At 33.4% G+C, this 26,318-nt stretch overlaps 1 protein-coding gene across 1 annotated transcript in view; it reads right to left on the reverse strand.

Moving 5' to 3' along the window:
- LOC118275525 (zinc transporter ZIP1) overlaps nt 1–5,915 on the reverse strand; it is a 31,342-nt gene extending 25,427 nt beyond the window's left edge. Inside the window, exon 1 of the mRNA XM_035593518.2 lies at nt 5,443–5,915. Within this exon, the coding sequence (XP_035449411.1) occupies nt 5,443–5,734 (292 nt within the window). The 5' untranslated portion in view covers nt 5,735–5,915. The remainder of the gene's footprint in view (nt 1–5,442) is intronic.
- Nucleotides 5,916–26,318: the final 20,403 nt, after the last annotated feature.

Raw genomic sequence — 26,318 nt, forward strand, 5'->3', positions numbered from 1 at the left:
ATAAAACATGTCAGTATTCCTGCAGCCAGTATTTTAAAATAGCCTGTGTTTATAAATAAAATACTAAAAAGACTAGATGCTATTTGATTTTGCTGACGAAAAAAAATGCGAGGTTCTTTTTACAAAATTAAATAAAAAAAAATATGAATATATTATGGTACCTAATTCATTTTGATACATTTTTTATGTTTATTTATGATACTCTCTCATAAAATATTGAATTAAATAATACGAATATTGTAAGAAAATAACAGTAGCTTGGCGGAAACTGACTCAAACTGTGTTCAGGTAAAACCCAGGGCTAATGTCAGTAGAAAGCTGATTTTATATCAACACATGAAAGTGTTAGACTTTCCCGTTGTTAGGTATTAGTGGTACAACTATAACTATCTACCAGTAGGTTCCTATATTCTATCTTTTTACCTGTTTGTCTGAACAAATTGTGATATAAATAAATATTATCATACTGGTTTTATTTTATATTAAGTACAAGGAAATCGGCTAGATTTTTAGGTGCATTGGTAACTTGGTACAATTTTAAATGTAGGTATTGCATTGCCAACGCTTTTTTTATCAACTAAATTGAATTAATTGACTCCTTAACAATATTATTTCGTTCGATACATGGCTGCTAATGGGCACATATTTAATTTGAACAATCTGCGCATATGTTTCTATATTATAATATATTTTTTTGTTCATATAATGTAGATATTTGTTTTATCTTGAACGAGGTTTGATCAATGACGTCACGTTATTTGATTTAGATACGATTTACGAATAACCTCAATTTGAAATTAATTTGGTATAGTCTTAATTAACATTGGATTTACCCAATGTATCATACTACAAAGAAGTTTTTAAGGAAAATTGTCTAGAGATTATCTTCACAATAACTCAATTATAGCAAAATTGTAATAAAAAACCCACGCTATAGTCCCACACAGACTGACATTGGCCAAATGTTATCTAAGCAATTTGTCGCATTCCAAGAGAAAATGTCAATGTCAAGACAAGTTAGGAGACTATTCTCTTTTAAAAAAAGTCACGGATTAAAGTGCATATATGAAGAAAAATAAAAAGGTTTTTATTTTTTGCTATAAAAACGCTGTCCCACATTTAGATTTTCTCGTGTATCGTGGGTGCATTTATAAACATACAAATTCACATACACATAACACCCAGACTCGAAACAACAATTTGTGGGTCACACAAATAGTGGTTCCGTGAGGGAATCGAAATATATTCGAAATAAATTTCCTTTTAAACGAACGAAGGATGAATATTTGGCTTTGTTTTGCTGAATTTTTTATTTTATAAAAAATACTAAAGCTATGACTACGGTTAAAATAAGTTAAAACATAACACAGTTATACAATAAAATTACAAGATTCTTAGTGACAATCAAGCAGAAAGACAACTAGATCACATATCGAATGATACTAGTGTTATGTTAATTAATGATATAATCCAATATGTAATCTCACGTAATACATACATACATATATAGATATATAGGTACACTATATCGTGACGTCACATTAACTTTGTACGGTAACACAGAAGATGCGCGGAAAAACCATGCAATAATCTATGGTGCAATCAACAGGATCTTTATGTATGCAGTTAATTATATTTATGAACTAACATACAGTATTATTGGTTATTAACTTGTATGTTTTATGAGCTATAATATCGTGTTACTTTACGTGTCCATTCATAAAATAATTACGTAAGAAATTATTGAGGATACTTTTATGTTTTGTTTTGATGACATTGTCTTAGAAGATATTTAGTGTAAACGTGTAAGTGACGATTCAAGTATTATTTATTACTGCACATATAATGCATGATGAATGATGAATGAATTATTTATTACTCATTGAATAAGAATAAGTATCTACTTAAAGTTAAATTCATGTTTGTTCCGTCTTTTCAATAAAACTAGATAAACTTCTATAAACATAGTAAAAAAAAATGTAAGTATCTATTGTTTTCAGTCAACCTTGCAATCCCTTTGAGCCAAGATGGAGTTTTAGTAGGGCCAAAAATGTACTTAAAAATTAGTGACCATTATTAGATTATATTCACACACTTGAAATCAATGTCTTGACATTTCCCTAATAATGCATTTACACAGTTTTACATAAACGTGTCTTATACCGATACGATTATAAACAACGTAAACGCACTTAGCATCACGGAAACTAAACAACCTATTTTTTGCAACCTCCAACTCATTATGCATTAAAAAAAACCACTACATATATTATGTGCACCATTCTTTACTATTACGAATTTCCGTTCAATATTCCCGCTCGATAACTTAACTACGAATGATACGTAACAAAAGTTATTCGAGTAAAACAATTCCTTATTTTCACTGCGTTTAATGGCTGGTTAACCTCTTGACTGTGGTAACAGCAAGCTAACTGTGGTCCCAGTAAACTTCCAAGATACTTGTGTTAAGCACTTTAATATCGCACAACACGTGCGATGCACTTTCTCTCTCTATTCCGTGACAATTACATAGAATTGTTTCCGACAAACATTATGTACACACTGGATCACGTCAAGGTATGCATAACCAGTGTAAACTGACCGTTGAATATAAGGAAATATTATACGAAAGGGGGACTATGTTAAAGGTTTTATTGAGACTAACTGAGATATAAGTACATAATATGTACATATTTCCCACGGTTTTCTCACATATCCTCATGACAAAATCACGTTGTTAATTAAGTGTCATAAAGTCTATACATGTAATAACTACGTGCTCTAGATATTTATAGAATAGTGATTGAACATGAATAATGCATCGGTATCAATGGAACGCCAAAGCCTAGTAACAGTTGCAACCTACAATTAAACTTAATGTAACAATAAAATGTGTAATGTGATTATTTTATAATAATTTGTCATACATATGGAAATATTCTGAGTATTGCAAATATATTTTAATGTATTCTGTTGTGATGGAAATAAACAGCAACTATTTTATAAATTCAAAATGTTCCCGAAACAATAAGTAAACCAAAAACAATAATACTAAATGTTTATTAATGTCAGAAACAGGGGAATACGTTAATGTTACGATGCGATGCGCGTGCACCATTCTAGTTCTGTTTCCCTTCATTGAATTGGTAATAAGTTAATTGTTTAGCTGACGTCCGGTGCAGTGCATGTCGTGGTTAGTATTATGACGTTAAGTCCTAGTACTTAGTTAGTACTTAGTTATAACTTGAATCATTTGGACAACCCGGAATCGTAAATCATTCTTAAGGAGCCCTTAGCTGCGGAGAACCGCAAGGATTACCGAGGCTCCGGCTCGAAGCAGGAGTAGATTCTTAGTCAGTAAGAGTCTTACACTTCCTCTCGTCTCACCCAGAGCAGGAGGCGAGTCATTCGATTGTTTACCCTCTCCAAAAAAAGGTAAGTATGGAGTTGTATAAGTGCAGTGTAGGGTCAATAAATTGAGAAAGTCAGGAACAATAACGGAATGTATTAAACCGGATCTTACGGCAACTGTTTGCTTGCAATCTGAATAAATTAACTGCTGACTGAAGAAGTGCAGTTTGCACATACGCCAGTACATTATTCGTTTTAATTTTGACAGCATTGTTGACGTGTAGTAATTCAATGCAATTATCACACAGTTTGTGTTAATTGCGAATTTGTTACGCAAATAGGTACTTTATGTTCATGTTTTTGATAACACGAAAAATCAATCAATTACCTTTTTTTTTTAGATAACCATAAACCATAATGGTTAAGCACCTAACATTGGATACTTAAAAGTGTGCCAGTAAAATAATTATAAATTAAATTAATTCCAAATACCTAAATTATCAATTATTCGTATTAACCGCAACTGTATAAAAACAATAAGAAGTAACAATAAATATTTACGCTAGTGGCCAATGGCACACATATTGACTGTGCTTGCGCAACTATTAGATAATGTTCTCTCGACTTCGCACATTCTAATAGGAGAGTACACTGAGCTAAAACAATTGAACCTTGACACGTGGATAAAAATAAAAATAACTAGTTTCTGTCAACGACTTCGCTTGCGTTACTTGGACGAAAAACAGCTTTGTTATTCCACACTATAATCTATTTCTGTGCCAAGTTTCATCAAAATCCATTTAGTAGTTTCTACGTGAAAGAGTATTAGACACACTTTCATACATAACAACATCCTCACAAGCTTTCGTGTTTATGTATTGTTGTTTTTTTTCTCTTTATTTATTTTTAGGAACTTTTACACGCACGTGTTTGCCAGTCCCATATTACCTATGTATTGTTACATATAACTAAATCGATGTTCGTGATCGTCATATTGTTACGATTTAGTTCAAGAACATACTTTAGTGCCATGCATGCACGCACCGGCATGGGATGTAAGCAAACATATGGTACCCTTGGACGAATGTTCACAGAATTATGTAAGTGCAAATATATTGTGTAAATAAATAAAAAGTACTACAAAATAGACCGGCATTTCTATTGTGAAGCTAAGTTTTTTCTTTTTATCGATCTATTCATATAACGTTTTATTTGTTGTGTTATGTTGTGACTATGAAAACGTAATGCCAATGTTGTGTATTAAAATCGAAGTTACTCAATAACTGCTACTAGTAGATAATTTAAATAATACTTGTATCTAAGAATCGATCAATTCACGTAATTTATAGTATAAGTACATGCACTATCTTCTTCCTAGTTAAATTATGATAACTGATTTCTATGTAGCACCTTGATAAATTAATAATTCTACGAATTCTTCAAATTTAATTAATTTCCGTAATGTTAATCCTATTAAAGTACGATTAAGAATTAGATTTAAATTAGATCTTATAAGGTATTAAAATATAAGATCTTTTTGTTTAAATATCTTTCCACCCAATTCGTTCGTTTTAGATCAAAGTAAATATTATAAGTGACTGGTCTAATGTAAATATTAAACTAGATCTGATGTTTATTTAATATTGGGTTAAATAATTTGATTCTAATTAGTATGAATCTATTAGAAGCCAGAACCAGTAACAGGTGATATTTTGTATACTTCGTAAATATCGTAGTATCGAAATTTTAATCAAATTAATATTTTGTGTTTGTAACTGAGAATGGTATTTCTTACACCTAATTTATAATAACATTCTAAAATACAGTTAAAATATTTTAAATCTTCAACTATAATTTAAATTACTGGCTTTTTAATAACCCTATTTAAAGTTCCGACACTCTACGGGTCAATTTATTAAAATGTAGTGATGTAGCAAATATTGAATGAAACTTATAATCAAAACTTCAAAAAGTTCACGTACTCGTATTTGTGCTTTTTAAAATTTTAGTCGTAATTGAATGCGTGAAGCATGTGTTTTCGTTACAACAAACAAAAATGTCGGAACAAAAGTAAATAGTATTAGTACTCACTCTGAAGGAATTCCACATTTTCTTGGACCTCAGGCACCAAGTGCATGAAGGTTGTAGACAGCAGGACACCACCACCAAACGAGAGCAGGGTCATTACGACCCTGTTAGTGGTTTTAAGGTTTCCTGCATCTTCAGCGGACAGCCAGTTGAACTTCTTAGCCAGTAGCAATGGTGCGAGACCACAGATCATGGAGGCACAGAAGAGGACGATCATGGACACTCCCTTGGCCAGGACTACTCCCTCAGTATCGTCGTCGCCATGGCGTAAGATCACATCCACATGTTCAGACATTTTGGCACAATTTTTTTATGAACTGTGGGCCACCAAAGATCCACCTACTCGAGGGACAAGCGTGTAAATGGGTTGCGGCAAGGGCGCCTACCCTTTTATACCGTAGCGTGGATCGTATCGTATCAGCGATATGCGCGTGCGCTGTCGGAGAGCGACGCGCTTGTACTATGCGCACAGCCGGCCGGCGTCGCAGTTCGTTCCACTCCCGCGCAGACTCCCGCGCTTGCAGCACAGCCTTAAAAACTTAGCGCACCGTTCGGGTATAATGAAATAATATTTGCGCGGACGCAATTACGCATGTCAAATATTTAGTTATTTTTGTAATGCACTAACATTTCGCACATTCCATTAATTATTTTAGTACCGTGTTTAATGGCGTTATGTGTTAAGTTGTGCGTGGCGGACATAAGTCGTGTAATAAACTATTACATTTACACCCTGATTAAATAATAAGTGACTAGTGATTGCCAAGAATATATTCTATTAATTATACAATTTATTTTCGAATAATTTACCTACATTAGATTAGTAGTATTTAGTTACTAAAAATTTAACAATATTCTTGGTATTCAATTCGTGACAATATCGGCTCAACCTTGTTTTGAGTTTTTACAAACAATGGAATACATTGTATGTCTCAAGAATTTTCACCAAACAACGAAGTATCCTTATATTGAAGGGCGAGAACAATAGCCTTGATTACTTAAATTGACATTGCCAACACACACAGTTACATACTAAAGGTTTTAGTTTAGCATATCGTCACTTCAAGTTTGTACTAAGTAATGCTTAATATATTTTTCCGTTATTTATTTTCCGTGTTTTTTCTCTCTTGTTCACGTTGTTATACGACCTAGAAAAATTACCTACAATAAGTAATTTACTAAACCTTTTCACCAAGTATGTTATAAGTACCACAGACGGTAAGCCAGGCTTACCGGGCAGAATTTCGAACTACTTGCTAAAAAAAAAAGAAAAAATATAAAAAACCAGGCTTGAAAAATCTGCATTTCTATGAATTTAGTTAACTATTTACATAATAAAATTCCTGAAAGATTTAATCTAGTTTATCAATGGAATGTTTAATTAATAATAAATTCTCATTTTTGATTGATACTAATTCATTTGAAAAGGTTAATCAATTTCCATTTTCTCGTTTTCATAACTGGCATTAGTTACAATTTATTTCCGCTATAGTTTTTACAATGACCTTGCTAAGTGCTGCGGAAATTTCGTCGCAGATAAATTAAATTGCTTTCGAAACTAGAGGAACTAACTAAAATGCGGAAATGACGAAAATCGATCGAGAGGTAAAATACCAAAAAGGTTTTATACGTATTATACATTTTTTCTCAAGGTCATTCCAGCTATTATAACCCTTTTACTTCTTTGTAAATAACCAAAAACGTTAGAATTTTCGCTGCACTATAAAACTAATAAACATATTTTAAAATATGTTTAACATTCATCAGGAATTTAAAAACTTATAATGAGTTTAATTAAATATCGCAGACTTCGTAGCGTTCGTAGCAAATTCGCTACGCGATCTACATCATTTCATATATGGGCTTAGTCTGATAAGAAAATGTATTTTTTCTTTATTATAAGTCTTGTTGATAAACGAATTATTTATATAATCTAGACTACCTATTTACTTAGTAAGCTACACTATAATATATAACATTAAACTGACTTATGGCGAACGTATTTTTATGCACCACTCGTAATTGAAACTTCAAATTATGTCATCAAAATGGTGCGCCATTAAACTAATAATGCAGTCAAGATACTTAACAGTAGCAATTTCAACTATTCACAAAAACACTAGTAGCTACTTACTAAGTATTTCCCTCTTGAAAACTATGAGTGAACAAACATAATGCATGTATCTGACGTCGTGTTGTAATCAAAGTAAATAAGTTAAACGCATACTTGACACAGTTGCAGGTTTCCAAGTAACTCCACAATGGGAACGTTAAGGCTTCATGTAGGTTCTCGCGTGGAACCGAATGTTGCAACTGGAAAATGTGTGCTGATTATCATTATGTCACAAATGTTGTTTACTTAGGAAGATGATTGTTTACATGATGTGTTAGTGTACTTATGTTCGCTGTATATGTCATCCCTCGTGTAGAGATACCCACTATATAATAAACATATTTGTATAAAATATTTTTAAACGTGCGTGTATTTTGTCTTTAAAAACTTCACTAAGAGTTTAATTTTCTGACTTTGTCGTTCGTAGCAAAGGCTCGGATCTAACCGCTTAGTTTTAAAAAATACCGGTTAATAACCGGTTTATAATCGGTTTTCCTCCGACTACTTTTACTTAAGGACGTGAACATTAAAGAACTTATGGCGAACGTATTTTAACCTAAATTAACCGGTTTATTCGACAAAAGGGCGCCATTCAAGTCGGATACACGCGCAATTTGAAATATTCACAAAATTATTGAAATTTAAGCTGAACTAGCGCGCGGCTGTTTCTTTGAAAACTATGAGTGCGTCTTATCTAACCGGTTTTTAATTGCATCTGACAAGTTGCAGGTTTCCAAGTAATCCGAAAACGTTAACCTTTATGAAAATTCTGTTCCAAATACCGAATGTTGCAACTGGAAAAACCTGCTGTTTCATTACGAACGAAACCCAATGTAAAGGTTTTGCGTACAAGTAGGGATAATAACCCCGGTTTAAAAAAATTTACAACCTAGGATATCCGAGCTTGGTCGTGAGGACTTTTATAAGCATATGATTTCAACCGTACAGTCGAATAGGGCTGGGGAAATTACTAGCGAACTTCAAACATTATATACCTCTTTAATTGAAAACATATTATTATTTCAGTTGAGGTAGTATGGAGAAAAATATAGACTTCAGGTGGACAGTGCGGCCAGTATAAATAAACTAGTGTCTTAAAACACTTTGGAACAAAACTTGTTTAAGCAAATTATTTTTATTTTATTTCCATTTTTCTTTACAAGGAAATATTTCAGGTAACTATTACGTTACAATTACGATGATCATAGAAGGTAATTAATATTTCCCATGGTGACTAATCTGTGCCAGTATCGGTAGAGTTTTCCTTTTAAGAATAAACTACATTAGTTGAATGAAACCTTGAGTTTAGAAGGAAATAGACTAGACAACTTAAACGTTGCATGTAAAGGAATTTCCATCGAATGAAAATACTACGACTATTCATAGTATTTATTTAAAAAGGTACTTTAAAAATTAGGCAATATTTTATGACTTTTTTGGAAAAGGGAGTGGGGGAATCATCCAATATCGTGGGAGTGTCAGTCTCTTACTGACTAAAAATCACCCCGTTTCTACTCTTGCTTTTCGAGCCGGAGCTCCGGTAAACCCGCTAGGTTGTCCGCAGTTCTGGATCAGGCATCAACCCTACTGGGCTCCATCTGTTGTGATATATTTTCTAGCTGTACTATTGACAAGTACCTATATTTGCAAAGCCATATCGGCCATACATCGCCATATTAAAAATGTTTGAATACCCGGCTGGGATGAACTGCGTTTGAAAGAGAACTAGAAAATTATAAATCAATAAAACAAATATACTTAAACAATTATTCTAAGTTAGTAGAAGAACAATACCCGCTACCCGGATTTGCTACGTCAAAACATGGAATGAGTAAGTTGTCTGTACAGTGTACACAAACCAGACTCTTCGAAATTAATTATGTGCAATCACGACCATTGATTGTAGTTATACCTAATATACCTACGAGTAATTATGTATGGTTGGCGCGGTGGCTGGGAAATCGGCTGCTGTGTAATGTGTCGTGGGTTAGTTTCCCCCTCGGAACGTAACAAGTCTTTGTATGGTTCACAAATTGTTTTTTTTTACACAAATAGTATAATTCCAAACGTACCCACAACACAGGGTTTTAAACAGTGTGGGGTTATGTTTGATATATGAAATCCTGAATGCTTAAGTGTTATTGAGATTAAGTCTGATTGGATAGTGGTAAGTGAGAAGAACATCGAGCTTATGGCTTAGTACTTACTGTTGTGTAATCCAATAACAGGTTCCAAGTCCGCAAACACGTATGTAAGTTATGGACGAAGGAGCTTGCCAACAGATTACTTAGGTATACTTAGGTACAATACCAATAATTCAATATATTTGCGTAAAACCTGTTCAGAGAATGTTATAAAATTAGCGCCTGCGCTGCGCTGCTGTATACATAAGCATTTTCTGAATATAAGTGTTACTGACCCCTATTAATTGCGTAACTGGCTAAAAGTAGTTTTAATATAAAACCATTAATTAAAGTCGTTGGTTGACGGTTTCAAACAGACCTTTATTTACCATATTATACATAGTATACTTTACAAAAAAGATATTATATTACCATGTCGAACCGTGAAGCTACTCCATATATTTTTTTAAATAAACGTTGCCCACTGCACACTAGAAATTTCTCCTGTATCGTGGGTGCTTTTACATTACAAACATACAATTTCATATACACATGACACCCAGACCCCGAAAAATAACACAAAGTGTTGCTTCGCTACCCGTCACGCGGCCACCGGTAGCCTATTTACCGCGTCGACTGTGCAGTCATATTTGTTTACTATTTGTCTACTATTTACACAATGGTTTTATTGCTATTTAATAGTATTAATAAAACTTACTATAGGTATTCTTCATATACCTAAGACACCTATTTCAGTGTAGTGATTCACCGCGATGCACGAGACTGCCTGTCAACACGCTATCACGATTATTGATACATCTATCTATCTATCTATTTATATGTCGTACATTATGTACAGTCATGGCAATCAGTGTTCTATTTTAATCATTTATAGTAGGTAATTAGTATAGGCACGATTATATTCCCAGTTGCCAAGATGCTCTTGCATATTTACATAATTTTAACGAACGTTATTTCTTTCCTTATTCTGCAACAAAACTAAATTTAATCTAATTAATGATTTATCGGGATATATTAAAACTTCATGCAGTTTTAATTAAAAATAGTTTCGTAATTAACTCGCTCTTTATTTTTCATAATTAATTATAATACGTGGTTTAATATTGGAAACAGTAGAACCAGGAACGTACCTACGCACCAAAAACCCAATTCATATTATAATTTACACCTAAACACAACTTTTGTGAAAACATAATCAATACAAGGCTATAGAAATAAACTTATTAGTTAACTCGACCTTATCTTTGAAACAAACGAAAAAATAATTGATCAATTTCTAATGTTTTACGAGTAAAATCTGGTTGAATTCGGCAATTTATTTCAAGTGCATTAGTCAAGGCGGGCTTGAAGGCCGCCAGAGATTTGAGAGTGTGGCAGATTGCCGAGGAAAATTTATGTCACTGCCGTACACCGGTCACTGGGCCCTAAATTACAGTGCAATACAAGTACGGAGCAGATATAGGATGATTCACTGTGGAGATGCCGGAGATGCGTCGATGCAGACATATTTTAGTGGCTCATCATTTCCACGAATTCGTTGTAAATATTTATTGCAAACCGTTTCAATGTATCCTTATATGTACTTTAATATTAGAGCAATAAAGTATGTTGTATATTATCATTTTTCTAACTTGTTATTTATGAAAGGATGGCGATAGGCAAATTCAATTATGTCTACATCCACATTACACTAGTCCTGTTTAAATGTCGGTACCCTAAACCTTTTATGTAAAACTGAAAGTATGAATAGGGATCATAATAATCGAGGAATACTGAGAAACTTACAACATCAGCTGCCAACTAACATAAACAACTACTCAGACAGACTCTGGAAAAGTTTCTTTTTTTGCTAAAGACACAATGCCTAGAACGCTCTATTTTGTTCACTTTAAAGAGCGAAAATAGCACACCAGGCATTTTCAATATTTATGAAAACGACTTAATAAAACCTTAATGTGTTTTAAGTAGCAGTTTAAGTATAATCTGTAAAAATAAAATGGTATTATCGTAGATACCTGTAGGTACCTCTTTTCGTCTGCTGTGCGTAAATATATGAAATAGGAATCTTAGTAGAAATATGTAAGAAATAATGCCAAAACATAATGAGTAAAATCTTATTATATTAGTACCGGTAAACTATGGCAACTTTACCGGGCCCTTGGCAACTTTACCATACTATAGGTATTCGATATAAACTCATTTATCTAAAAATCTACCCACTAGAATTCTGTTTTGTAATAGAAGTATTTTTTAGACATTAAAAGGAAATATTTACTATATTTTGCGTAGACGTAAGACTGCTATTATGCCAGTAATGGCCGTCACAATGTATGCGTGAAAATGAGCTAAAAGTTAGTTGTTCCTAAATTGTGCTTACAGAGCCTTAACTATTTGTCACAGGTGAGTGAAATTTTGATCTTGTATGTATATTATAGTTGGGATTACTGTTGTAATGTCAGCAATTGCTTTTTCTTTAATTTATTGATAAATAATCGCTTCGGTAATGTTGACACAGGTTAGGTAAAGTTGCCACGGCCTGCTTTGTGGCAACTTTACCTACAGTTAGGGTTGGCAATAAATGTTTTTTTCTTGTTTGTGTGTATGTAACCATTTTCGAATACCTAAATTTCACAGCATAATAGTGAATATCCTGGATGATAAGATATAATTTATTTAATAATACCTTTTGTTTTACAGCCAAAATGGCTCCCATGAAACAAAACCGTAGAAAACTCGGGCTAGACACTATAAAAATTATACGGAAGTGATGTTATAATTAGCTATGGAGATAGTGAAGTCATAAAATTAAAAAGTCAAGGATTAAACATTATTTTGTAGCCTTTTTTACAATTTTAAACATAAATACTTAAAATTTTAGAACTTAATTTAGTTTAAAAGGGAATAATATTTATGTTAGAAATTTGTGCGTTTTTTTACTTTAGGTTTAAGGTTTATTAATTTTTTTTTAAATATACATGTCATAAAAAAGTTCCTCCTTTTTTGACAACCCCGAGCGTAACAAATTATTTGTATGTAAATTACGATGAAACCCGTGGCAACTTTCGCTAATGTCTGTGTAGCCGTTATCTATATAGATTTCCTCATATTGTTTGCATTATAATACGAAGAGGTCCTAGATGAAGCCCTCTGTACCTCAACAACTCTTCAATATGCAATACACGATGAATACGGCGCGTAGGTAAAGTTGCCAAAAATTTGGTATCTTTACCCATGTTGTTTTTTCTTTACTACGGCTAAAATAAGTGTTTGTATTTAATGACGATTACGGTAAAGTGAGCCAGATAGACTACAATTCTAAATATATAGTTTTGGTTTCTATGCGTCTTATGGTTAAAAATATATTTCGTGTTTTGTTCTAAAATATGGTAAAGTTGCCATGTTTTACGGTACTTGACTTCTCCGAAATACTACAAACAGATAAACACTCAAGAAGTAAACCTCAAACCTCAATAATAAACAACTGAGCAATATGAAGAAGGTAATATGAAAAAGGTTTATTTTGGAATCCCCGTCTGACATTCGAGGCTACTTTTTTTTATTTTAAGAAAGTTTTATCACGCACTTGGCGATGTTCCAATCAGGTCACGTAGGCACGTAGGCATGCTTTGGAGGCTTCGAGAAGCTTGATTATACCGGTGATAAATTCATATATTACGGATAGATATTTGTTTATATTCTAACTTCGATTTTGAAGAAATTTTCCTAGAAAACGTATTTGGTTTTCGTGTTTATGTAGGCCTTGTGAGTTTTGCTTGTAAACATAGGAATGCCCGCTTTTGTTCTGCGAAGATTAAAGCAGAGATGTAAGTGTTAAACATAACATTACTTATAGACAAGAGAGATGAATCGCAGATAAATAATTAGACATTACTGGTGCTATATCTATCTTCTATAATATAAAAATGAATCGCTAAATGTGTTGCTAAGCGCAAATCTCGAGAACAGCCGAATCGATTTCATTAAACCTTTTTTGGGGGGTTTCTTACGAAAGGAAAAAAAATAACAAAAACGTCCAAAAGATTTTTTAAGGGGTAATAAAGTTTCCGGGATCGACTGGGTTACTCCTAGTCCCTAGGTATTACGGTTATTAAGACCTATACAATGTGATAGGGTTGGGACTTCTAACCCGTTAAGGCTGAGTACTACATCTAATTTTATCAACAAAAAAAATAATATGGGGGGTTGAACCCCTAATTGAAAATATTGAAAAATAGTGATTTTTTCGGTAAAAATAATTCACAAATGTTATTTTTTCTCACCAAAACATTATCAAACATATGAAAAAAGTAATGAATTAGTTAGCCAAGGTTATTAGCTACCGTTTGTCGTTTTTTCCGTTTCTACGACGCATACAACCTTTGATATCAAAAAAAGTAAAAAAAATATTAAAATAGCCATAACTTTTAGGGGTAGGGGATTCGACCACTTCGACCCCCGACTTTTGTCGATAAAATTAGGTGTAGAACTCAGCCTTAACGGGTTAGAAGTCTCGCCCCTATCACATTGTATATTAGGGTACTTACCATAAATCTATACATATAATAAAATCGTAGAAAAGTGCTGTCTGTACATTGAAAATAAAAATAAAAAAAATAGCAGGGGTTATTGTTATGTCGATGTCGAACCCAAAAATGTAATTAACTTTTTTTTTGTCTGTTTGTCTGTTTGTCTGTTTGTCTGTTTGTCTGTTTGTCTGTTCGTCTGTGCGCGCTAATCTCAGAAACGGCTGATCCGAGTTGGATGCGGTTTTCACGAATATATTGTGGGATGCTTAAATTTACATTTAGTGTTTGTTTCATGTCAATCGGTTCATAAATAAAAAAGTTATGTCAAATTAAAGAATCACGTCGAACATTCTATGCTTATACCATTAATCTCCGCAACTATTTGACGGATTTGGTTGAAATTTGGTACAGATATAGTTTAGAACCTTAGAAAGGACATAGATATATTTTTATTTCAAAAATCAAAAAATAAAAATAAGAAATAAATTATTTATAAATAATTCTATGTCGATCGTTACACGACTTCGGTTCATGTTATTGTTTTAATTCATCGAAAAAAAGTAAATAAATAGTAAAAAGGTATGAAAAAAATAATATCAATATAATAAAACATTTAGTACAAAGAAAATGCTCTAACGGAGTATAGATAATTCTATGTCGATCGTTACACGACTTCGGTTCATGTTATTGTTTTAATTCATCGAAAAAAGTAAATAAATAGTAAAAAGGTATGAAAAAAAATAATATCAATATAATTAAACTTTTAGTACAAAGAAAATGCCCGAACGGAGTATAAATAAATAATCCAAGTTGTCTTTATCCTCGATAGATGGTGTTGGGATCAAAATAGATCGCGCTATGGTTTCGTTACATTCATTTGGTTGGGTATCGGCCGAGCGCTTCGGTACTATCGTAGAAAAAGTGTATATCAGTCGTATGATTATTTGTCTGTAGTGGTCCTGCTGTTTCGTATATTCTAAATTGGTTTCGTTGTATTTGTCAATTAATAAGTTTATTTGTTGGGTTTTCCTGGTTTTTTGGTTAAACTATTTAACGTAGGTTTAGTTTGATATCGATTATTAGTAGTTACTGTAGTTAGTTTTTTTAATAAAATTGTAAGTCTAATTTATAAATTAATTAGATTAGATTTAAGTCGTTTCTTTTAAATTATTTAGTTTAAGCTTGGTTATTATAGCATAGAGGATAAGTTGTAATATAGTTTCTTTTTTAATTGTTATAAATTCGTAATTCGTAGCTTTCTTTAGTTTTAAGTTAGTTTAAGTCCGTTTTTAAACTATTTTTTCAATGCCCTAAGTGAGTATACATCTATTAAATTCAAACGCAGAGCTCATTATGTTGATTTTTGAAGAGTTCCCTGGAATATCTTCCACATCTCATTTTTGAAGAGATCCCGCGAGATCGGGAACTATGTGGTTAAAACCAAAAATTTGCCGGAAGTCACTATATATTATATAAGTACAAATACGTACATAATAGCATATTTTTCTGACTCGACAATCGGACCATATGTTAGATAAGTACATGTAACACCACATTAAACATAATAGGAGACAATTCTGATTAATCGAGGAAGTATTTACAACCTTTACAACCATGTTTTATTTGTTCATACATAAGTAAAATAATATATATTGACTAATGACGTAGAACAGACAACAGTTTATTTAATTATCTTGTTATGTATGGTATATTGTAGTAGCGTGCCCTTCGGAAAACTGTAAAAGAAGTTTTAATGGAATCATATACTTAGTTTCTTATACCCATATAATATGTTACAACTGCCTGACATGACGTTAGTAAATGTAATTGTGTTTTGTCTTTCACTTTATTGGACAAAGCAAGAGAGTTATACACATACAACAGACACAACGTCACGCCTTTTATCCCCGAAGGGGTAGGCAGAGGTGCACATTACGGCACGTAATGCCGCTATACAACGTACACCCACTTTTCACCATTTTGTGTTAAAGTCCCATGTAATAGGGGGTGAGCCTATTGCCATATCCTGGACACAATTCCAGACTCCGTGCTACCACTGAGAAATTTTTCGAAAATCCGAAAAAAGCCCAGTAATACTTTGCCCGACCCGGGAATCGAACCCGAGACCCCTTGTTCGGCAGTCGCACTTGCGACCACTCGACCAACGAGGCAGTCAAGAGAGTTATACTTGCAAAAAAATACTATTGTTAATAGATATTAAGTTCATTTATGCAAATATTCCTATGAGGGTGACATAATCATTGTGTGATTAAATCCTTTTATTAATGAAATTTTATAAAGATTTAAAAAAGAACAACTGCCTGACTTTAATAATAATCAATTTTAAATGCTATCTGGGTAAGAGTTATTTTATTTGGATTCAATACCTACATCAATCAGAGCTTTCTGTCAATTCTTTAGTTCTATAGTTCTGTAACTTTTAGCCCGCCCCACTCGTGTATTATTTTGCGATGGTACATTTGATATTAAATAGATAATTAGGTTATAAGTATTTACGTCTGTACATACGTTTTTTAAACTAGTACGTTCTACCGCTGCGACTACGACCTCGTTACTATGTTAAAAATATACTTTTAATCAGATCGCGCTCTATTTGTTCGCCAAATTCCATCTAAATCTGTTCAGCAGTTAGGTATGTGTGTTAGAAAACCTATCTCTCTAACCTAACCTATTTCTCTTGTTGAAAAAGTTCCAACTACACTAGTGACGTACGTAAATGTAATTGAGGCTGTATATCGATAAAAATAGTAATAAAGGAAGGCTGTAACGACGATGATCTACATCGATAATCTCAATAACATCTAGATTTTAGCTTAATCTTAAATTGTTCAGCCTTACTGATATATAAAATATGTTAATTACTGTTTGTTTATACGATTCTTTGTCCTCGTTTATATTTTGTATCAAGGACTGTGATATCTTTTCTATGTACCCAAGAAAGATTAATTCAAAGCCGCGACTATGTCCGTGTTATGTTAGTGTTTAAATTACACTCAATTTTCACATTTAGTTTCGTTTATTTAGAATTTAAATTAGGACTGTTGTCTTTCCCGGTCGAAAATGAGTTTTGCAATGTATTAATTTGTGAAAAATAGTCGGAAAAAGAATGATATCAGAAAATAGCATCTCAACAAAGAAAGTAGGTACCTAAAGTCGTGGAAATTAATTATCATTTTTGACGTTTGGAATATAATATCACATTTGAACAAAGGAAACATAAAACAAGATTAAAATCATGTAATTTAAATTATACAATATACATTATACAAGTATTAAACCCAATTCAAGACGACATACGACCGATGAGCATACATGAATAGACTGATAACTGTTGATGAAGCGAAAGAGGTGTGTAAGAATTCTAGCAATTGGCGTTCCAGGCGAAAGGAGACAGGCGTAAGATTATATATGTAAGTATGTATGTCTAAGACGACAATATATCGCGTCAGACGAGTGGTAAATACGCATTTAAATGCTTTTGCGTCAAAGCGCCATCTTTCTATTTTATCGCAATTCTGTTACCGTTTACCGACGTCATAGCTTAGAAGTAACTGTATCACTAAGTCACTATGCTATCTAAACAAAATATTATAATTAGGTAGATGCATTTTCTTTGTGATCGCAAGGAGGGTAAAACCCGGTGTCGTTAAAGTGGCTTTCGTTAAGCCGTTATCGTATAACGCTGCGCCGTTACTGATAACGGCTTGATAAGTTGTATTATATTAATTATGATTGTTCAGACAGGCAATACTTGCGTGATACTAATGTGATACTAATTCTAGATTTTATAGGTACTTTGACCACACTTGTAAATGTTTGTTGGAAATTATCTGATATCTATATCGACATGCAGCGGTGTGTGGCTACTTTATCGATATTAGTTTCATCCCTAAAATAGTTAATGCTTGTGAGGTTAAAGAATAATAATCTGTACTATGTATGTATATGTATGTGTGTATTTTTTCTGTAATTTTGTACAAAAGTTCTAAAAACAAAAGTTATTTAATGATAGATCTTTCTAAAATACCTGTAAAAATAATTCATTCAATAATGAATGAATTATTTTTACCTATAAGGTACCTATAACGGTAATTCAAATCAGTAAAGCTTGTGATTAAATCCTTTTTTACTCATAGAAGAACTGGCACAAAATAATTTCGCTATCAAAAAAAAAAACATATTTTTCTTCTACCATAAATATTGCATCTTTGATTTTTTTTCGTTTGTTTCAGCCATGTATTCCTATTGGGTCACCAATCATAAATAAAATATTTTATTTCGGTCACTAATAATACCCGACAATACTGGCTGGTTTCGCAGAAAAAATACAAAAAGCCATATAATATTTTTTTTATTTATTTATTTTTCTATAACTTTACGGCTACTGTCATTTTGTACGGTTTTGCAGCCAGTAATTAATTAGGCTAGTTTTCACCCAAAGAGTATTTCCTAAAAGGAAATAAATACAACCTCCTTGGTGATTATACTGATATCTGGTATATTGATTGATATAATATTACGGCATTTTATCTGAGTACTGGCCTTTTTGCGCCGTGTACACCTTTATTTTATTTTTAGTCATTATTTTTGTTACGGTGCAAATAAACTATTTTTCTTTCTTTCTATATGTTCATTAAAACTAATACATTGAAGGAACATAACATAGACCTGTGTTACGTACTTCCTAAATAAACTTATATAGGTACAATTTATATAAACTTACTTTATGACATGTTAAGTTAGTGGTTTGCCTTGGACACTTATCTCTTAGGTGCAATCATATCTCAATAAGAGACATAAGTAGGTACCTCCTTACATTAACTGTAGCCTTATTAATCTTCTGCTTTTTAAAAAATAAAACACCCTAATATGGATGTATAAAAAAAATGTACAAATAAAAATCACATTTATGTAAAACCATGAATCCTTTTTCTCGTAAATTTAAGCTATAAAAGCATTCATTTTTACGTAACTTTATTTATAAACAATTCCAATAAATTGAATACTATGCAGAACTTTCTCCACTGTAGCGGCGTAAAGAACTTGGTACAGCTTAAAAAATGCAAAATTCTTGCGAAAGGAACTAAGGAACCGGTCCCTGGCCAATCTGTGATGCTCACGGAATGCATTACGTGGCGCAGAGCTCAGACCTAATATGCTGCATCTCTTGTTAAGTAAGAAAAATGCATTTTGCTCTCTACTCTCTACGTACGCGTCTTATGAATATAAATGCCTGCGGGATTAGAAACTAGTAGAGCTTTTCTCAAATACCTAGTTCATATTATTGTGATTAAGCCGTATATTTCAATTACATATTTTAGTAGTTCACTAGGCGTTAAAAAAATAAATATATGCTAATAACGTAAACAATAAAATGAGCACATGACGGCTTTTCTTTTCCAAAGGCGGACCGCTGTTTTTAACTCTTACCACCTCTTACAAACTTTACTCTAAAAATGTCATTTTAGAGTAAACTGTTATTTAAACGAAATAAAAACTCAGAATTACATTTCTTACGCACTTTTGACGTCAATTCAAACCTAACCATATATATTTAGCAAAAAGACTCTCGGGATCTGCAACCGCAGCATCTCATTAACTGGAGCGCCCTCAGAATTCATTATTCAGCACCAAACTCAAGGAGTATTCAACCTAATTCAATTGACAAACTCTCTTCAGACATTTAAACCTTTTTTATTAAAATTAAATTCTCGCTTATATATTCATGGAAAAAGGTGTGTGGTGACCGCAGTTATTTTTTTTGTAATAAATATCGTCAGGCCTATTTAATTAACTGAAAAATCACGGTTTACTCACGTTAAATACAGTAGAAGCTCCTTATTATGATATTATGGTAATAATATTATCATCAGGCAATTGAACTTTCTGATCATACATCAGAAAGTTCAATTAAACATTTTTTATCTACTATTTGCTTCTTAATTTCGTCATCTAGGAACGTATCCCCTATAACCCCATACAAATTACCATTCCATATTCACGGTTTCTGTATTCGCGGCATATTTACGGAACGCATACCCCGCGAATAAGGAGCTTCTACTGTATATGGATAAAAGCTCTACTAGTTTTGAGTCACAGAGGGACTCTTCATAATGAGCAGCGTGCGCAGTTATGAGTTAATTAGCAATACTTTTGTCAACATTGTTACCTCCTCCAGTGGGTGTCGTAGACTACAGGACTAATGGACTACACATTTGGCATAGGCAGCAACACTTTTTGATAAACCTGAACTTATTACACTATAAAATACAATCTAGCAACAACCCTATTGGCAGGGGGCAAGCATGGTGATTATGAAAAACCCTCTCATGTAGAGAAGGCCCATAGTCCAGTAGCAGAGAATCATATAGCATGTGGATGTTAATGTTGATTGGTAAAATAATAGTTTTGTATTTGACGTTTGCCGCATATAATCTCCGATTACAGTCGAAAGCGAATCAAACATCTATCGTGGAATTAATTATCGATTTCATTGTTGGCAAAATATTTCGCAATCTTACACAATATGTCTCATTTAGATTTAATTGGTACCTGTAAGCTTACAAAAATATCTAGATTTAAACATAGTTTAAAAAGTCTAAAATCACGGGAGGCAGAGATTATATTATTTACATTCACACCCACTTTTCTCCATTTTTATCAGCCTGATGTAAGCATGTAAGAGATTAAGAGAAAGAGTGAAGCTATATTGTGACTTAACCATCAATATTTAATTAAATTTAATTACGCCTATAATATGAAATCTAAATACCGGCGGTATAAATCTAAATGTTGGCCTCATTGTTTTTTTTAATTCCAACTATCTCTTTTATCGCGCTAAGCCTATGTCACTAAGTAGGTACGTTCTTATGTAATTATCATTAGCCGAGTAATTGTTTATTTATTAGTCTAATTCTGCTTAATCTTTTGTGTTAGGTAATATCAAATTGATTGTACGACTAATTAACGAAATTCTTTGTTTGCAATATATTATGTAAGTATTTATATATGTATGTATTAATATAGGTATCTGTGTTAAAAATGGAAGCTTGTCGTAAATTCTTAAGCAGATATCTTTAATCGATTGAACTGAAAGTTTCCATAGTACACAATTATTGTATTTAAAAAAAAATAGTACTTGACAACTAAACATTTAATTTAATTTAGTCTCACGATAGTTATTAAAAAATATATATTAAAATGTATTTATTATAAAAGCGCCATTTTATCGTTGCAAACAAAACAACTGACGTATACCAATTTCCGTACAAGGAACTCGTCCAGGCGGTTGCTGGTCAATTTAACAAGATTCGTTCTGATCTGTAGGCTCTGGGCACAACTCGTCCAGCAAGTCAATCTTACAAAATTAAAACCTCGTCAATGTCTCGCAATGTCTTGTAGCCATTATACTATCTTTTTAGGGCGGAAAATCAAACAATGACTTCTCCCGCCTTGGGCGACGCGAGAGGAAGTGTCAGACTCTTACTGACTAAAAACCGGACCTATCCTACTGCTGCTTTTCGAGCCGAAGCCCCGGTAACCAGCTAGGCAGTCCGCAACACCGGGCCGTGCTGGGCCATTTATGGTGGTCTGATGGCTCTTTGAAGCGCGCGTAGAACGCGACGCGCCGTACGCACGGGATCCATATTGCTTTCTTAGGTGGTTAAAACATCATTGTATAATATTATTACTGAATTTTATAACCTTTATTTTCTTATACGGCTTTTTCATCGGTATGTCGGTAATTAGCACCTATTTAGATGATATTATGAGTGATTGACTACAAAAATGTTAAATGTTATTATAGAGATAACATGGCCATGCGTGCTAAGCGTGCAATCTTGATCCTTATCAATTAGATTATACAATTCAAACTTCAAATGCAATTTCAATTCTTTTGTTCGTGAATGTGTGGATTTTATTCGTGATTACTTGATTAGGATGTTTATTTATATTGTTTTGCCTAATCAGCTACCGTTAAAAATGTAATGATTATCAATGTAATTTGTATGATGTTCACGACTTAGGAAACTGACCTAGGTGAACCCCCCCCCCGCCTTGGGCGTGGCGAGAGGGAGTGCCAGACTCGTACTAACTAAAAACCACCCTGTTCCGACTCCTGCTTTTCGAGCTGGAGCCCCAGTAAACGTATTAGGTAGTCCGTAGCTCCTGATCAGGAGGAACCTAGATGATTTTCCTGTTGGTGGTCTCAGCCCACCACAATTTCTTTCTTTGCCTATATTGGTAAAGATAGAAAAACTTAAATTACATTGAAGATAGACAATATAATCACAATGTGGAACTACTAAATTCAGCATCCGGGTACGTCCATGAGCATATTTTCCTCATATGATTGTTAAACCGCAATAAATCATCTTTAAACCGAGTTTATTACCTACTATCCTATTTTACGTTGAACGTCTGACTATTAAGAAAAATAATAAATAGGGTATTGTCTTCTCTTTAACTTTTTCGTCACTACTTATTGAAAAACTGAAAATACCTACGCTTCAATAACCCAAAGATAACCCCTTATCTTTGGGTTAACTCACACATGGGGCTATGAGACCCACTTAATTTTAGGCCAAATTTCCATGGTGCTTGACGACTGGGCTTCTCCCAGTTGTGCAGACTCTTCTCTGCCTTTAGGCTTCAGATATTCTGTCCGCAGCGGTTCAGGAAAGACATGGCGGGCTTGTCCCGTTTAAAAAAATGACATCTAATTTGCTGGTGCGTTTAATTATAAGAAAAATCCTAATGAACAACGCACTTAGAAATACCATCTTTATATCATGTCAACCATCCAACCTTATTAAACAGGAACACTTTCAAACACCTTTAGCAACAAGATAAAATATTTTTCAAACAAAACATAAATAGAATATCTAGAAGAACGACCTCTAAATTGACATATTATACCTGTAACGAAAGCTTATCTCTACTTCAAACGTTGGAGCGACATAATAAGATGGATGCTGTCTAAATAACCATGATAGAATCTGAATTAGAATAGGAAGTATAGTTGAGAAGATAGGGAATATAAGTATCTTTTAAAGTGTTGAGGCTTAGCTCGACACCTGAACGTGATAAGCAAACTATAGATAGGTGGGAGGTGACTGGTTTCACATCTTGAGGGGTACCTCATGTCATGTCTGAAAAGTTTTTTTTTATTGATGTTAAATGGGCCGACGTTTGGCCGCTATCTCACCTGATGGTAAGTAATGATGCGGCCTACGATGGAGCACGTCTGCCCATAAGCAATGTAATGTAAAATACAGATACTATATCACTATATAGTATAAAATAAAGCCGCTTTCTCTGTCCCTATGTCCCTTTGTATGCTTCAATCTTTAAAACTAAGCAACGGATTTTGTTGCGGTTTTTTATTAGATAGAATGATTCAAGAGGAAGGTTTATATGTATAAATACATGCATAATATATCACCACTGCATTGCGGGTCGCTAGTTATTATATAAAAATATGTATAACCCACACAAAATCACCAATTACTTTTTATCATAGTAATATGCCTAATAGCTTGTACATTGGCAATTTATCAGATCCAGGTTTTTACAAGCATTGGTTTGGAAAAACTAGTAATCTATCTGTTTCGCGGATGGCTAATAATGTGAGAACCTATTTCTAAAAAACTGCCTGGAGTACTTAACTAAACACACGATAATATTTCAAATAGAACTTCAAAATCTTACATAATTTTCCAACCTATACAAGAAAGATCTCCAATGTCCGATAATTAAAACACAAAAAGCGTAGGTAATTTGCGTTTGTAAAGATCTAACTTCAGTATTTTGAAAGACAAATCTTGCCACATTATGTTTCCCACGGCAATCTGCGAACAACGATGAAATATCAATCACAAAAAGCGAACAATTTGGAACAAACGTGTTCCGGAAAAAACTTCTTCGTACTTTGTTCGTTTCTCGTGCCCGAGGCAAAGTTACATAAAAAACAAGAAAATGGCGTGGTTGTGAAGAAAATACAGATTCGGAAATAAGTGGTTTGTTGTCCTGTAAGACCTATAGTGATTACAAAGATCTGTAAGATCTAAAATGATAATGGTTCCGCCGTTGAATTAAACAAAGTCTGTCAGATTCATTAGAATACTTACCCCTTGTACCTCTTCAGTAAATTTCTATCATTGAGCACTTTAATGTTCTTTTATTTTAGTTTAAAAGCCTAACTATTAAAAACAAAAACTAGTAACAATATACTGCCTGAAGTTAAACTTTACCTTTTAACATAAAACAGTTTTAACTCTAAACGAAATATTTATTTAATAAAGTTTCTCGCCACGACTGGCGCAGCTGGCAACAGCTGGTAGTTGGTAATGTATAGTGCAGTTGGCTGTTTTAACTAATTCCTCGTCGCCTCACCGGAACTATTAAAAACTCTTTTTAGAGTACCTATGAATAAAAGGCACGAATTTTACGTCTAGATACTGGAGCTGCGGACTACCTAGCTGGTTTACCAGGGCTCCAGCTCAAAAAGCAGAAGTGGGAACGGGGTGGTTTTCAGATAGTAAGGGTCTGACACTCCTCTCTACCTCATACAAGGCGGGAGAAGGTATGATGTTCTAACACCCTTAAAAAAACCTACCAAGAATACTCGACATAAGCTAAATAGAAAAATGCCAACAACCATGAACCAAAAAAACAAGAAGGATCTAAGAACATACATTGTACGATATCCTCATAAATTCCCTACAAGCTAGCAGACTACATCCATAATTTACATGCAGCATACACGCGCCCTACAAACGACGAGCCATGACAGACTTGCAACATTCATCTCCACAAATCTCATTAAAACGGTAAATAAATATCGTGTAAGTGGACTAGAGACATATTTCTTCCCCAGCTGAGTGAGGACAATATATGGGCGGATTTGGAACGGGAGCACACAGCCTCTTAAATCACTTAATCTTGGATCTGTACTGCAACTAACTTGCTAGCATTCTACTCTGCAACTACTCTTTGTAGGTTACTCTATGAATATGGTTGATTGTTGTTTTAGTTTTTTGTTGTTACCACATTTTAAAAGGTATTGTTAAAATTTTTCGACTGCACGGTTGGTGCGGTGGCTGGGCAACTGGCTGCCGCGCATCGGGTAGCGGGTTCGATTCCCGCACGGGCAAAGTTTAAAAAAATCTTATTTATATAAAAATCAATTGATGTTCGATAGTCTCGTTAAATTTGAATACGGCTTGACAGATCTGGGAATGGTTTTGCTTAAATAATGTTTGGCACAAATGGTTCTCTTTGAATTTAACGGTACGAAGTATCATCAGCCGGGTCAGCTAGTAAAGAAATAAAAATTGTTTTTCAAGTTTAGGTTTGCTTTATTTTCTTTTCTTTTTTTCTTTTGATCTCGTGAAGTCTTTGCGCCGCGGGGGATGTGACTGTATCCAAATAAATAGATCAGTTGCGCAGCTAATTCCACAGAAGCTTTGAGCTACTTACATACCGTACCTATCTCTACTACTAAGACAGGAATATAAAATCTAATTTATTATCAAAGGCATAAGGTATAAGGTACGGACTATCTATCCTTAAAGACATGAATGTAAAATCTAATTATCAAAAGTGTTTAGATAGTAAAAGGTATCTTTACTACAGCGTGTTGTTTATTCATAATTCATGACCATAATTTAAAGCGAAAAGAATATATTTCTGTATAAAAAAAATGTGTAAACGTATATCTTGAATCCGACATCTTATCTTCTCTCAATACAAATAATGTCTAATTTTAAACCACTGCAATGCAGCCAAGAGGAAAATTTAGTGATTCACGTTTGAAAGATTGGAGACAGCAGCATTGGTATTGGGAAATAAAAAAACCCAGTACGTATGCCAAAAATATTTAAATACCTATATCTTACTAGGAAGAGATTAAAGTAATTGACAAAACAGACGTGGCTCGTTAACGATACAGATATACCCCAAGTAATATTAAACATGCGCAAATTGATTTGTTACCCACCTCTACGCTTTATCTAGGCAACCAATCATCTTGAAAGTTGCTTATATACTTATATACATGTAGTTGGTAGTAGG

This window comes from Spodoptera frugiperda, chromosome 8 (assembly GCF_023101765.2).
Source record: "Spodoptera frugiperda isolate SF20-4 chromosome 8, AGI-APGP_CSIRO_Sfru_2.0, whole genome shotgun sequence".
Lineage (NCBI taxonomy): Eukaryota > Metazoa > Arthropoda > Insecta > Lepidoptera > Noctuidae > Spodoptera > Spodoptera frugiperda.